The sequence below is a fragment of the Ambystoma mexicanum genome, chromosome 6p, assembly GCF_040938575.1.
Source record: "Ambystoma mexicanum isolate Mex_15411 chromosome 6p, UKY_AmexF1_1, whole genome shotgun sequence".
In the NCBI taxonomy this organism is placed as follows: Eukaryota; Metazoa; Chordata; class Amphibia; order Caudata; family Ambystomatidae; genus Ambystoma; species Ambystoma mexicanum.
The window spans coordinates 504,533,683-504,550,288 of NC_090935.1; the positions used below are offsets into that span (position 1 = coordinate 504,533,683).

A 16,606-nucleotide genomic window follows, 5' to 3' on the forward strand; every position below is an offset into this window, starting at 1 on the left:
CTCTAGAATAGCTATGTCCTCAACCTCCTCGCTGCCATGGAGGGTAGTGTGTGTGCGCAGAGAAAGCACAATGGGAGCTTGACAGATGCTAAAACGTCCCTGCAGGAATTACATATAAAAATGGTACAGGAGATGGAGGAAACAAGATGAGGACTGGTTTGATTCTCTGTTCTCATGGATGCCCTACCTTGTTAGGAGATGCGTTTAAAATTCTAATAGCAATACTACTATTAGTACTGACTGGCATCTGTGTCCTGCAAATGTTTCCAAGACAATCAAAAAGAGTGAGGAAGAAAATAGAGAAACACATGCTGACAATAGAACTGGTTAAAGGTAACATGGCACATGCTCACACTCAGAGATGAACCTCTCCACATGCATGTCACAGAAAGATCAATTGGGCCCCCTGGTGATACATTTTAACTACCATTGGATCCTGAAATTTCTACCCAGCATTAGGTGGACTGTGACCGAGATGGTGACTGCGGTTTCATGACATGTGGTACAGAAGAGTATGTGGAACAGAGATGTAACCTGAGGGAGGTATTTAAGGTGTGGATCCCAAAAAGTGGATGAGGGAATGAAGAACAATGGGTGTTTGGTCAATAAATTGACCAGAGGGGGCAGTGCGATTATGCAGATAAGATCAGCACAAGGTCTGGCCCCACCCCCACATATTCCTAGAAATGAACAAAGGTACAATCTGAGAAATTATCTGTAAACAACCAGTTTAAACATTAGAGGTAATTCACCCACCATAAAGAACAGAATAGATTGCCCTACACAAGTACGGCAGAAGTAGAGAGCACTCACAAGTTTAGGCAAAGGTTGTATAATACACAGATAGGTTTACACAAGTAGCATAGAGATGGGGATAGGTAGGGCTTGGTTGCAGAAAATATGGGCAAGGAATAATGTACGACGGCATGCAACACATGAGACACAAAGAAAATGTTGTGGAGAATGAACCAGAGTACTGCCATTTTTCAGGCATAACTTTGAAAGGCTTTTATTCTGAAATGCTAAATCCAGACATCAAAACTGTTTTGCACACAATCCTAAACCCCACAATGTTCAGCCAGACACTCAGGCATCAGGGTCAGTAAGGAAGGGGGCCCAACAGGGACTCGAAACCACACTAGATAACATTATCCAGAAGCACATAGCATAATGTTAATTCGTTTTTATTGGTAGCAGTAAGAAAGTACAGATAGCCTTGATCTCCAGGTGCAAATAGCCATCATGCCAAACGACCTCCTAATGAATAAACACACAGCTGAGCATATACAGGTTAGGAAAGAACGTAAACCCTATTACAGCCCTAACTAGATAGTGCACCTGCTACTCCCTTAGCACATCCATACACAGACGACATGTCAAGGCCATGTACACATTGGCAGATAAGGCCTCAGGTCTGGGAAGGAGAAGGGAATAACGTCTTCAAACTAAATCATAGAGGTCCGTTCATCTCCCCTTCCTAACCACACACCCTGGCATCACATTAAAGTGCCCAAGGTCAGAGGAGCAGATTATTAACAAATTAGAATTTTGTCTGCTACGTTAGCTAATGTAGCATAGTGCCAACCAATGAAAGAGTAGAATGAAGATTAACATTTTTAGTTGGACGAATTTAGGACGAACCATCAGTTAAAGAATATCTAATAGTAGTAGTCATTGCATATATAATGTATAGATGTCATATCTTAATACCCAATAGGGCAAGTGAATAAAATTGTTTTTCTTGCCACTAAACATGATGTCATATGTGACGTGTATTTGATTTAAAAGGTTGTGTTTTGCATTACATTGTTGAGAGAATGCCGTTTGGCCGTTTATATTCGAATAAAGCTGGATTTTCTCTTTCACTTGGTCTTACTAATTTCATTTTGTTATTGATCACCTATTACCGATTCTCAGTGACTGGGACCACCTTAACACCAAATTTACAAATGAGAAAGGAAGACTCTCTTCAAAATGAACGAAAATTGTTTAGATTACGCTATGGGAAGAAAGAAGAGGATTTTTAACGTCCTTGCCAAAATATTGTCTTCACTACAAAATGTAGGTTTAAGTCATGGGCGTATTTTTAGGGGGGGGGAAGCAGTGTTTGTCTCCTCCAACTCATGGCACACCATTTTGTCCCCATTCATTTGGTTGGGGCTCCTTTTCTTCAGATGTCGCGCCTAACATTTTCAGCAAAGTTACTCCACTGGTTTAAGTGATTGAACTACCAAAAAGATGTTCATTATATCTGGTTTGTGAAAGAAGACTCACACTGTAAGCAGGCAATGTTTTAATATGCATCCGGGCAGAGTAACCTTCTCAAACTCTATATTTTTCCAGATAGTGGAAATGTTTTGATTAAATAACCAATGAAACACTTCAATTCATTTTCCAGTAGAATGGAGGATGCAGCATTGTGGAACAAGATTAGTATTAGGTTTGATCCTTATATAATAAGCAATGGACATACTTTTCTCAATTGCTGTACAATATTCCAGTCTCTAAACCCTCAAGATGTCTTCAACATTTTCTCTGGCCTTACAATTGCTGTCCTAGACAACCTAAGTGATCCAGAGTACCATGATGTCCTCTTGGCATTCTTGTACATTTTCGTTGAGATTGAGCAATCATCACGTCAACAGCACTAATGCATATGCCATGATTAGTGCTTTAGGAAAATAGATGGCATAAATAGCTTATTTGTTTCGTCAAGGGTTTTCTGCACCAGTTTTAATAATAATAACTTGTTTTTTATGCAGTGCTACAATCCCGCAGGTATTTTAGAGCTGCAATAACAGTCACTACCCCACTGCGTGGTACTCAATTTATCAACCTCAGAATGATGAAAGGCTGAGTTGGCCCTGCCAGGATTCAAACCTGCATCAGCATGTTATGTACGGATGTCAGAACGAGAGCTCAACTCGCTGTGCTATCTGACCGGTATATTTAAATCGAAATCCTTATAAGACCGTGCAGTTTCAGCATCCAATTTCAGCGGATCAATCTGGCAGACACCCCCATATTTTTCAGGAAGAGACCAGCTATATCACCGCTTTACTGGCCACTACTGTTGTGAGAGTCAAATGAAGAATATTACCAAAATTCCAAATTCAAAGTATTATCCTATCAAGAGTTTGCCTATTTCTTTTGGAAGTTTGAAATGATGAATCTATCAAATTTCTAAAAATCACCCGATTAATAGAATGTTTTTAGTGTATAGGAAAATCTACTAAATGGCATTCCCTTATGGTCACTGCCAGGGGGCAGAAGATGCCAATCAAGTTCTGAGTCATATAGAGGGTGTATGCAAGAGTTGGCCAGTCCATTGCTACAGGTTGGTAGGGCTGGTAGCTACCCTGTGTATTCATTTGCACAACAGTAGATTAAGAAAGTTGAAACATATATGAGAGTGCAGTATTATGCCACTATTGCAGTATTCTCTAGCCGCAACAGGTAGCACAATTAAAGTGCAATTGTTACGTTTTGCAGAGCATCAGTGAGCCTTTTTCAGGATAATCGATAACCATGCTAGATTGATGTTACTCTCTACATAGATATAGAAAACAGATGTGGACCTCAGCTTTGAAAAGACTTTCATCTTTCAGGAATGCAATAATACTATTTGATTTCATAGGAAGATAAGTTTTGAGTGCAGCAAGAAATTATGTTTTTTGTGTTTCGTACGTAAATCTAGTATCTAGTATCATAACTTATTTTATTCATGGGTCAGCATACAATAGCAATCAAATGTAGTTGTAAGGAATGAATTAGGCACTTAACTGTAAACTGTCAGCCATCCGGCAGTTTATTAAAAACATTCAAGTTTGATGGGATGCAGCAGAGCAAGCGCAATACGCCCAGCCCTGGCATACACCGCCATATTGGCATTATGGCTGTGTATGCCGGAGAGGGGCATGATGACTATAACAAAACACCATCTGAGTCGAGCAAGTTTCACACTTTCTTGTCATTAACATAAACCCCTTTAAAATATAAGTGGGCAATTCCCGATACTCAGGCACTGATCATCATCCCTGTTCTGATGGAAGTTTGAGCTTCTCTCTTTCATCTGGGCTAGCACCTTCTGCCTTAGAACGGTCCACACGTAGCACCGTCAAAGAAAAGCACTACCAATCCTATAGGCCTGACTAATTGCCATCTAATTTCCATCTTCATATGAAATCACCTGGCTGCCTGAACCCTTCACCAACGAGTTTCGGACACCCAAGTTCTCTCTCAGCAGTGCTGAACAACATATGTATGGCAGACGTCCATGCCTTTGCAGCCAGTGACCAATCTGTGCTAATTGCCGGCTTACGGAAGGCTTGTTTACAAGGCAATTCCTTGCAGTAGCTTTCACTCTGCTGCCTGTCTGGTGAGTCCTATACCGGATCATCACTGGTACTGTTACACATGTATATCTGTCCTCTTTACCAACTCATCTAGACCCATGTCCCCAGTTACATACCTATGCTGACAAAACTCAGAGCCTACTCAGGCTTGATGAACATCAGTGTGGTCTCCCCCCGCAGTTTAGGCAGTAACTGGTAGCTTCAGGACACTACCAATACAAATGATATGATGGCCATCAAGAGCAATGATGACCTCTTCACCCATGCATCCTGGTCCCAGAGAGCCATCCGGCCCTAGGTCTTCTAGGCTGAATGAGGAACCTGGGGACACAGATCAAAGCTTAGTGACATGGTTTGTGCTCCTTAAGGAAATGTACTTGCCGTTGCAGCATATTCAGTCAGACTGAACAATCTCAGCTGTTGCTGCTCTCATTTCTATCCACCTTGAATAAGCGAGAACGTCCTATACTTGGGTTTCCTTTTCAATATTTTCCCCAAGTTACAGCTGTTTGAATATCTACTGGCAAATCCGATTGTCTGTACCAACCGCACCCCCATGTTACTGCACCTCTCCATTCTTTACATTGAATTATTGAATTCCTCCAAATAAATCTCAAAGTTCTGCACGTGGCCCATTTGTGATTTTACAATAAAGGTGCTGCTTTCCATTCTGCTGTTCTGTTCTTTTCCCAGCAAGACTAGGGCTCCTTTTTTATTGTCCGTCCCACCATCAAAGCTCCTTTTGGAGAAGAACTTCTGGTTCATGTATCACATACACAGACTTCTCATTCTTCCTGCCTCCTCCATAACCATCAGGCTGTTTATCCTAGTTCGGATTTCTGCATTTTCTCTTATCCTCCTTGTGCTTCCTGTTTGCACCAGGAGATGCTCTTTTCGGTGACAGTGTGTTCTAGGAGCCATTTTCTCAATGAGAGTAACCTGTACCATCAACAGCCAAAAGGCATACACACACAAAAAAAAACATTTTAACACAAACAGATCTCACCGTCCAGAAGTTTTGCTTCAGAAATGTTGCTTGGCCACAGGCAAATCCTCGCCATCGGGCTTGCGTTTTAGCATAGGATAATAAAATTGGATTTAGCTCATATCCGGTACAGTGGAAACCCATAGAGGCAGCAGCGATAACCTGAAAGAGAATCAAGATTAACGACGTATGTTTTTATCTGATTGGACAACAGATCCTTGCCATCACACAGACTCGCCCGTTTAACATTATACATATTATTTTAGGAGTGTGTTGAAACGATTGCGAAAATAGGAGTGTGATAGAAAGTCCACATTTGGTCCAACTTGCATGAACTTAGACAACACCCAAATCCAGCTATTCACAAGCAGAGGTGAGCTACGCACTCACTCTTCTAAGCTTACCAATCATTTTATGTCACTACGCCAAGCTCAAAAATTAACACTGATCAAGGTCTTGAGAATGCCAGGACAGTGTAAAACTGTCATGAGATTAAAATATGAGCTGCAGATCAGGGCTTTTAATAAAGAATATTCAAACTGTTTAAGTAACATACTAAAATATATATTACAGGGCTTGTGGTAGCGGCCCTGTAGTTATGGTTAAGTTGCTCAACCCATAGGAAGAGCACTTTTTGGGCAGCTTATAACTTCGCCCCCCCCCCCCCGATCCCCCAGACGGATCCTGCGAAGTGTAGTGAGGTTTCATCAAGTGGGGGCAAAGTTATAGAGGGTCCCAAAATGTGTGTTTTTTCCCATAGACACAATGGAAAACAAATTTTGTTCACGTCTACAGCCCAAACCGCTCAGCGGATATTAGCCAAATTTGTGGCACGAGCGGCGGCTTGATCCCAAAAGCGTGGTTTTGTAAATTTGGTGTAAATCCAGACAGTTGTTTTTTTTTTTTTTTTTAAACGACCAAAAAGCAGGTAAACATTTTTTTGGGTGATATCTGGGTTCGGTCAGCGGACGGGCCTCCGATTGGCCCAGGGGCTGACGTGAGGTCCGTGGACATCGGACGTACCTGCTGATTGGATGGTGAAAAGTGTGAGGTGCGTCAAATTTTTGGAAGCGTCCGCCATGATGGATTTGCAGGCAGGCATAGCTGGTCACGGACAACGCAGTGGGGAAAAAAAGTGTGAACACACATTTTGGGTCATTTGGTGGTGGGAAGAGGGGCTGGGAAGGGTGGAAACAAGATGGTATAAGGCTGTTTTTGTAGGTTGAAAAAGGCAGGGCAGGTGCCACAACTGTTTGCGGACATCGCCATGGACGGGCAGCTTGGAAAAGACATTTGGGGTCATTGGACGGCTGGAATAAAGCATATAAATGGTAGGGAAGTGGAATTAAAGCAATGTGGAGCTTTTTTTATACGTGAAAAAAAGGGTTCGGAAATGCCCCCGAGTGCGCAGTCTATTTCAGTGTCCACGGTCGTCAGTGACCAGATTCTGGGTGCCATGGCCGTAGTCCAAATAGGTTCACTCGGTAGAACCACCACAGTAGTAATATGTGTATAGTAATTCTAGGTAATGCAGTGGGAGTACAAAGCATTTGTAATATTAAGGAATGATGTTATTGAACTGGATGTAATTTGACACGCAGGAAAGTAGGTACAATGATAAGTGGCTGCAAATTGCAATACACCAAAAGTTTATGTGGCACAGTGTTAGTCAACATTGAAATAACGGGCAAAGGAATGTGTATTGACAATGTGCATTATGAACATCTGCCTGCGTCCTTTGCACATTTACATCTTAATGTGAAGGGCAACGAGGGGCATGTGTATGAATCCAGAAATGTATAAGATTACGGGCAGACTTTTACGTGATCAGTGTACTTGTTTTTACGTTACTATTATTCATTCAGGTTCCAGCAATTATGGCAAACAAAGTGCAAGGCTTATGTGGTTGTTTTAAGGGTAAAAGTCAAGGCCCTTGCATTATGCACAAGCCTGTATGAGGCGTGGGAACACACTGGGCCTCATTACGATAGTGGCGGTAAGGCAACAACGGCGCCGGTAGCACCGGCGCCGTTGTTCCCATGCTGCTACATTACGAGTTCTGATCGCGGGTGGCGCTCTGCACGACGGGTCAGACCAGGCGTGCAGAGCGCCACCTGCAAGCAGAACTGGATGTTAGCAACGGTACCATTCTCCCCATTCCCATTGAGCCCTATGGGGGCTCAAATGGGGACATACCGGCTCTGGGTCCCGCGCAAGGGGAATTACCGGGCACGCCGAGGTCGGAATGGCCCGGTAATTCCCCTTTCGCAGGACCCGCTGCCAGATCCGAGTTTGGGGGTAGCCATGCCGGTATAAACGGCATGGCTACCTCCAACCTCGTAATGAGGCCCACACTATCTGCATATATTTTTGAGAAACTAGCTTTATTCTCAATACCTAAGATGTTGTCGCTGTAAATCTCTGCTGGGCACACGCATCCCATTGCAGAAAGCAGGGGACAGATTTTATTGACATGAAGGGAAATGCGTGCGCCAGTGTGGGCTGCGCCTGAGGTTGTTTTTTTAAAGAAAACGTAAATGTATTGGAACTGGTGCATCGATAGCAGTAAAATTGAAGTAAATATTGTGCTGCGTGGTTTACTTGAAATATTTCGCTGTTGTTCAGTGCAATGACTGCCAGTAAGATTGTTAATTTTTGTGGCATGGGTTTGTAAAAACTAAACTGACTCGGGCACGCTGTGAACGGTACATGAAGGGTCTCATTGTTATGTGTCCTTGAATACAGTGCACTAAGAATTTGAAGGAGTAAATGTGTCAAAAATCTACAAAGAAATTATAAGATTGACTATATTAAAAGCCGATATTGGAGAGTAAAGTTTCTATTTCGGAAAAGTGGTTGCTACTCCGGTACTTCCGAAGAATGGATTTGCAAAACGCAATGTAAGCAAGATTTTAAATAATATCTATTGAAGTGTGGATTGAAAGTGTACTGTGTGCCATATGATAAACGTCCTGACAGATGAATGTTCAATTTGAGGCAAAGAATAGACATTGTACGTGTGAATTGTCACGGAAATGTGTAGGCAAAATAAGAATAGAATATACTGTGTATATTTAACTGTAAAGTGATTACTGAAATATGTTTTTCACTTCTTCATTTTATATAGTTCTATAATCCTGATGTGCATATGTCATGGGTACAGCCTCCCGGCCAACGGCTTTTTTAACAGTATTGGACAATAATGATCAACAACGGATATGTAATAACAGTCATCTGGGATGACCGCCAGACAACAACCTGTCCTTTTGCAATTGCAGTAACAAGGAGCAACATGGGAGCATAAGTGTTGCTTTTATTTCAATTTTAAAGCTCCAATTGTTCCTCTGTAATTGTTCCTCTGAGCGCCATGTGCGTACATTATTGGTTGTCATGTAAGCTAATTGTTGGTGAAGAAAGCAAAGATTTGCATTGAATGAATTGATCGGATTTGGCATTAGAAGATGACTGTTGACAGTTTTACTGACAACGATACAAAGTTCGGTAGCTATGAACTGTATTTCAAAAAGTTAACCAAGTTTTCATGGACTTAATTGAATGTTTTTTTCATTGTGTGAAAATGAAAAATACTTGAGACGGTCCCGAGTACTGTTTTCTTCAAAATAAAATGTTTCTAACATTTTTATAAAAAGAAGAAATCCTTTGCATTTGTTGTAACTGTCTGTGCTTAAGTTCCTCATTTTGCATTAGATAACCTTATGATGTTGGTGTTGACAGAGTATGTTTGGCTACTCTGCCCCCCGACGTCAATGAAATAGGTGGAGCTTATTTTGAATGTATAGTGATGTTAGCGTTATGGGCGGGCTAACATAACCAGTGCCGCGAGGGCTTTAGAAGTTAGGGTGACAGAATCTTATTGAGTCTATCTACTTTATTGATAAATGTACAGTAGATGGAGTCTATAAGTTTCTTTTTTAGTTCTAGTTTTTAACTGTGAAGGGTGGTTCCTAAAGGAACCTTTTTTTGTTGTTTTTTGATTATTCATTTTGTTTTGCACAAGAGGTTAGAAAGTAAGGTGGGGAGGAAAATGAGAGAAGAGCCACCAACCACAAATGTAGAGCAGCAGATGGACAGGGGAAGATGTTGCAGATGTGTTACTTCTAAGGTTGGGGACAGTGTTTCTCATGCTCTTTGATTAAAGCTTCAAAAGCACTTTGAAATGGCTCCCCCCTGCAGGGTGGTGTTGTTGCATTATACACAGAGTACTGTTGTCTTCAAAAGATATGGATCAACATTCTCTTTTATCACTTGCACGGTAGCTGATGGGATTTTGTGTCCCACAGAAGTAGGCTGTGTGGTTATAGTACAGATTGAGGAAGATGACGTGCAGGAACACATCCTAATACTTGCTAATAAGGGAACAACCTTTCTGAGCATTGCGGTGGTTGTATGGGCGTGGCGGCACATGGAGGTGGTCCCGTAGGATTACTGTCCAGGTAGTCCTTGACTGAGTAGCTTTAGCCTTTGGTACATTCCCAACAGTGGTAAAGAACTGCCACATCCATGATTCTCTCTTGGTGCTAGAGGTAGTCACTTCCTCTTCTTCATCTTCTTGGTCCTTTTCATGGTCTTTGGATGTACTGTGCTTCTTTTACTGTGTAGATGCTGCAGTAGGTGGCGGTGGCTCTTGGGAAGGAGAGATGGCAATAGCTGATGCCATTTTTAAGATAAATAGCAGTTTTGCTAATATTCCTCCAATTATGTGCTTTGTACTAGATTGTTAATGGATAATGAGTAAGAATAGGTGTAGGAGCTGTGCAAGGGTACATTTTGAGCTTGAAAGTTGCTAGATCAGTAGAAAATGCAGTTCCGAAAAGGGACTTTATGGTTAAGTTGCACTAATAAAAACCTATGAAATGCAATGAACAAATGTTGTTAAATGGACGTTATGGTTACAAGTAAAACCGAAAATCCTCAGAAATTCGCCAGTTATGGTACACTAAGCAACCAAAACTCACGCCACCACCGTGCACTGCTAAGACTAACACCCAGGACAAAGATGACATCACAAATGTCATTGATTACATCACTGATGACATCACATGTGGAATTAATTTTGATGAAAAGTCCCTACAAGGGGTTGTGTTTCTAATGTTGGTCACATGATGTCGGGGCTGATTGTGTAATGTTAAACATGTAATAACTAGCTAACAATTCAAGACTTAATACACACTTGTGCTACTACAAACAATACATATGAAGACCCACAATGCATACAAATCAGAGGCACATACAGGGAAACTAAAGCAAGGAAGAAAGAAACAGCATCATCAGAAAATGTTAATAGCATTAAAGTTTATCTTCATGTATACAAATGAATTGTGTGTTGGAGGCCTGACTATTGCCCCATGTACGTGCAATATTAGCTGAGGGCCTAGATATTTCAGTGAACAAAAACAAGTGGGCCAGATATGTGATGTCATCAGTGATGTCATCAATGACATTGTGATGTCATCTTTGATGTCCTGGGTGTTAGTCTTAGCAGTGCACAGTGGTGGCGCAAGTTATGGTTGCTTAGATTACTAAAACTGACGAATTTCTCAGGTTTTTCAGTTTTACTTGTAACCATAACGTCCCTTTAACAAAGTTTTTCATTGAATTTCATAGGTTTTTATTAGTGCAACTTAACCATAACGTCTCTTTAACAAAGTGTATTCATTTAATATATATATATAAAACAAAGTCGTGATTGGTTGTGGGTTTGCATTTGGCATTTCTGGGGACGTAACTCCTCATGAACGGTGAGTTCTGTTGTCATGAATTTTTAATGGAATATTCTGTATTCCATTGCCGAATGATTGCAACTATTTCTGGCTTGATAGGTCATACCGTTCCCGAGATCTTGTTGTATTTTCGGCTTTGCTTTTCGGCATTACGTTTTGTGGTGTTACACTGCCATCTACACGTCATTTGTAGGAAGTGCTCATCATCGCACATCAAAGCTGAAACATGATTAACTTCTGAAGAAGGAAGATCTCAAGACCATGCAGCTGATAGAATTCAACATGCTTTCAGACAGAACAATGAAAGTGCTGAAGGACCTGAAGCAAGACTTACTAATCAGAGAATTTGTGCTGCTAAAAAACGAAACAACGCAACTGCTGAAGAAACGGAAACACGACTTGCTGTAAAGAGAATTAGTGGTGCTGAACAACGAAGGAATGAAACTGCTGAAGAAACTGAATGGAGATTTACCGATCAGAGATTTAAAAATTTGAGAATTGAAATACCGGGCGAAGCTAGTATTTTATAGAATCTTGATTTGACATTATTTTATATTAGAATCTTTGTACTATTGCTGTTTGAGTTGCTACTGTTATCACCCTCAAACGGGTCTTCAGAGTGCAGCCTGCCCCTCAGCCGTATTTACCAGAAAAGGCAAAGGAGGTATATCTCTTCACTGTGTCTGCTTCAATTTCATGATTGGGACCACTGTTGTTTTGTAGTATTATGAGGCTGAGAAGACCGTTTAGCCACTACTCATCCCTGTACTCCTGCAGTAGTCATTTCGGCACAGACAGCGCTAGTCTTGCAACAGTCTGTGTTAGTGTGAGACACACAGAGCATACGCACGGATATAGGAATGAGGTTGTATGCATGGGTGCACGTCCATGTTACTAAGGACCCAACAGTTTTATAACACGTGTCCATAACCTTAGTGGGGACACTTTCACTATCACAGAATGGCCACAATAGCCCCACATAACATAAATGGGTGTCCACTGCAAAAAAAGCAGCATAGCGGCCCGTTAGTGCAGGTGCCACACTTTCTGTGATATGCCCCTACGTTAACATTCACACATCTAAGTGCCACTCATTTTATTGACATCAGAATGTTGTAAGGCTGATTTGGCATTGCCGCAATTCAAATTTTGACTGTATGAAACCTTGACATGTTGCAGGTGTCACTGCCAACATGAGCTCAGTAGCCAGACTGGGTCACTCAAAAAGTAAATGTATGCCTCTACCAACTTAACTACTCCAAAGATTCTTCCATTCTGTCCCAAGGACTACTCAATGGCAGTTGGTGCAGTTATCACCTATTATTTTCTAAATGTTTGTTTGTATAGCACTTGTCAAATCCTGCCTTCCCACCTCCACTCTTCTGCGAATAGATTCCACTCCTTTCCTCTCCCCCGATTTCTGTCACTCTATGTTTAGGGGTGTTGGGGTTTGGGGGGGAATCTGACCCCATACCCTTCTCCCTCCCACATCTCAACTCTCAATGGGGGCTCTGCTGCCATACACCCTAACCACCTACCCCCATCTCACCTCTATCTCAAACCTTGCTTGGGGGCTATTCCCCCATACCTTCCCACCCCTCCCTAAAGCCCTACCTCATCAGCTGCACAATCAGGCCCTAACCCTATACCACCCACTCCATCATCTCCTTATCTCCACTTCAGTGCTACCCCATTGCAATTCCTCCTTGCCTCGTCACGCTTTGAAACACTTGTGTATAGGTGCCTTACAAATGCCATATCATATAACATACACATTCATAGAAAGAGGGCTACACTTTATAATATTAGGTGTTGGGGTGTGCAAATGCATCGGCGGGTTGGTCGTACAGATACACTTATTCAGGGAAGATGGGTTAGATTAATCTATCTTCGCTGAATAGGAGTAGAACCTTGTGTGCAACTCAAAATACAGCCAACCTTGTTAACACAATCCTCCATGTTGAGCAACTGCCCTGCTCTGCACGAGACCCCCTCCCCACAAAGAGAGAGCCCCTTCAGATTTTACATCAGTCTTCAGGCCAATCTGAGGTGCCCTGTAAACACTAAAGAATGCACTCCCATGTGCCCAATGGGATCATGCAACTACCCTACCCCAGGAGCACTGTAATCATATCCAGGGTCCACATCTAGGAGGGTTATGATATTATATGTCATTTATACCGTGCCTGTACACAAGTGTTTCTAGGTGCAACAAGACAAGGAAGGGCAAGACAAGGGGAACAAAACAAACAATCTTACTTGGACGTGTGTCATTCAGATCGTGCAATTGAAAGAGGAATGGAGAGGAGAAGTGCCAAGGGGAGGGAAAGGGAGAGTGCAATAGTATCACTCAGGTAAGTGCAGCTGGGGTGGCCGGTTCTAAGTAAGTACACGGAGGCAAGGGACTGTAGGGATGCAGATACAGTCCAAAATCCATTGTAGGCCCGGAGCAGTGCATGGGGCTGCTGGTTGTGAAGGAGCCTGGTCCCCATAAGGTTCAGAGGGAGGCCAGGTAACCAGTTAGTGTAGCAGACAAGAACATAAGCAGGGGAAGGAGAGAGAGAAAGCAGAGGTGAAAAGTAAGGTCTTGAGTTGCTTCCAGAACCGGAGGTGGTCCTGCTCAAGTTTGAGGGAGGCAGGGAGGCGGTTCCAGAGGGAGGCACCAGCTGTGCAGAGAGATCTACCCCCTACTCTCAGCCTGGAGAAGCATCTGACCCTCAGAGAGTGGGAGGTGGATCAGTGGAGGGCTCCAACAGTAAAGTGCTTAGGAAGAGAAAGTTGGATGTAGTGTGGTCCCTGGCACCAGAAAGCCTTGTGGACAATGCAGATGGTCTTAAACGTGATCCTTGCAGCCACTGGGAGCTAGTAGAGACATTACAGAGCTGGAGAGATATGATCCCTGGGCTTGAGGCGAAAAGGACAAGTCTGGCTGTCCTGTTCTGGATCAGTTGCAGAGGGGGAAGAGTACACGCAGGCAGATTTAGAAAGAGGCTGTTGCAGTAGGCCAGTTTAGAGAGAACCAATGCTCTGGAGACAGTGAGCATCAGGGGGAAAGTGAGGAAAGGAAGAATACCTCTGGGAAGGTGCAGCTGGTAGTGGGATTTCTTAGAGACGTCCGTGATGTGAGGAGAGAAGGAGACAGAGTCGAGGAAGCGCAGGTAGAGGGCTCAAAGAGGGCGGCCAGAGTGAAAGAGGGAAAGTGGGTGCAAGGGTCCCAATGAGAAGGATCTCAGTCTTACTGGCATTCAGGCAAAGATCGTTAGAGGGACACCATTCCTGAATCTTAGATAGACAATCAGGAATGAGCAAGAGAGGAGGCTCAGGGGAGCCTGAAGGAGAGTGGAGTGTTCTCTGCATAACACTGAAAGTTAGGAGAGAAAGTATAGATCAGATAGGTCTAAGGTGCCAATTAAAGGTTGAAGAGCCAGGGGTTAGAGCCCTGGGGAACGCCATATGTGGAGAGAGAGGTGGTAGAGACAAAGGACCCTAGTTGAACCTGGTAATGTCGATCGGAGAGGAAGGAGGCCAACCAGGCTAGGGCCCGATCCATGATGCTCAGGTTGTCACAGAGACAATTGATCAGGATGACGTGGTTGACTGTGTTGAAAGCAGAGGAAATATCAAGGAGGATGAGGACAGAAGGAAGGCTAGAGTCAAGATTTGAGAGCAGGTCTTTGTGGGTGTTCAGGAGAGCAGTTTCTGTGCTTCTGCCTGCACTGAAGCCAGCCTGATGGTCATGGAGACAACCAACAGTTTTGGTGTGGAGAATAAGCTGGGAGATGGCCAGCTTTTTCAGGAGTTTGCCAAGAAAAGGAGTGATAGAGATTGGGTGATAGTTTGTCGGAGAGGAAGGATCGGCAGAAGGCTTCCTCAGGAGGGGGTGTACAAGGGAGTGCTTTAGGGCGCAGGGGGAAGTTACAATGGCAGAAGCGAGATTACAGCAATCAACCAATGCTGGAGCAAGGATGTTGATGTGGTCCTTGATGGTTCTGGAGGAACAGGGAAGCACCTGTTTTGATGATATTTTCATAGATCAGACTTGTCTAGAAAAATTGTCAGGAGTGAAAACGGAGATAGAAGAGAATGGAGGAGGAGAGGGAGAGGCGGCCGGAGAGGGGACGAGAGAGGTAGAGGGAGAGGAAGAGGAGAGAGAGAGGACAGGACAGGATGTCCTGAGTTTTAGTGGCGATGGGAGAAGCCAGTGCCATGCAGAGGGCTGGGAGGGAACATGAGAGGTGGAGACTGCAGCAGGATTGGCCAGCTTCTTGCAGATTTTGAAGACTTCTGTCATGTTATTAGAGGCTGCAGGGACACAGGCTTGGAGGTAGGCTCTCTTCTTGGACAAGACAGAGTCTGTATTGCCTTTGGAACAGGTGACAGGCCAATTTGTAAGAGGATGCGCCTGATGCCCTCCACTTCCTCTTGGCTAACCTGCACTTGCGTTTAAGGGTGGCGAGGTTGGAGTCATAAGAGTTGCACTTGGAAATGGGCTTCATACAGATCCTCATGAAAGCGGCAAGGACATCTAAAGTGTTAGAGATAGAACAATGCAGGTTAGAGAGGGCTGTGTCAGAGTGAGCGTCTGCCGCAGGTGTAGGAAGAGACGAGAAAGTAGCAGCGAAAGCCTCCACTGACACCCGCTTCATGGGCCGGATGCACTGGAGTAACTTTGCTGAAAATGTTGGGGGGGACGGAGGGAGGGAGGATGGTGGCTCTTAGGGATCATTTCGGCCAAATTGTTCGATAAAATTTGGTTGAATGGCAGATTTGACTGAATTCAGTCACCACCATTAGTTCGATGCTGAAGATACCGAACATGAAGTGGTGGCGGTTGCGGGGGTGTCCCCTGCTTCCTCAGCATTGGTGGCAGGGGACCCAACAAAAAAAAGATGAAAAAGACACACTGCAGTGTCAGATCCGACCTGCGTTAGATGGATGGATCTGACTCTGCAGGGTACAGGAGAGGTGGCGGATGGAGAAAATGTCAGTAGGGGTGGGGTTTATGGGTGGACTGGCGGTTTTCGTTTTTTGTACCAAGGCAAAAACATATTCGCAGCGAAAAGGACTATGGACAATTTCGCTGTAATTATGTACCTCGGTCAAACAACCAAAATCCCTGAGTGACAACACTAGCCTACTATACCACAAGAGTCCATTTCTGACGCTCTGTTATAACTTTCATAAGACTGATGGCCTATCTTTAAAATTCAATTGGACCACCACACATCTCCCGCCGGCCTGCCATGCACCCAGTGACAACATAAAATTCATAAACTTAATTCCAATAACACATACAAACAATGCATTATTTATCATTCATTCAGGCATACAAGTCAACACACATATGCTTACATACACTCTCACTCACACACAAATGCACCCAGCACCTCAATTTACATACATTGTGTGCACACAACATTTATATGTACATATACAGTAACACATGGAAACAGTGGCACAATGTCCACTGAGCAGACCAGACTATCACCCCCTGATCCCTGACATTTTGGGCTAAATTGACTTGA

General features: G+C 43.4%; 1 protein-coding gene across 5 annotated transcripts in view; it reads right to left on the reverse strand.

Moving 5' to 3' along the window:
- LOC138511558 (ATP synthase subunit C lysine N-methyltransferase-like) overlaps positions 1-16,606 on the reverse strand; it is a 409,142-nt gene that overhangs the window by 213,507 nt on the left and 179,029 nt on the right. For all 5 annotated transcript variants that reach the window (XM_069627317.1, XM_069627314.1, XM_069627315.1 and 2 more), the window contains one exon: positions 5,362-5,502. In XM_069627317.1, the coding sequence (XP_069483418.1) occupies positions 5,362-5,502 (141 nt within the window). The remainder of the gene's footprint in view (positions 1-5,361; positions 5,503-16,606) is intronic.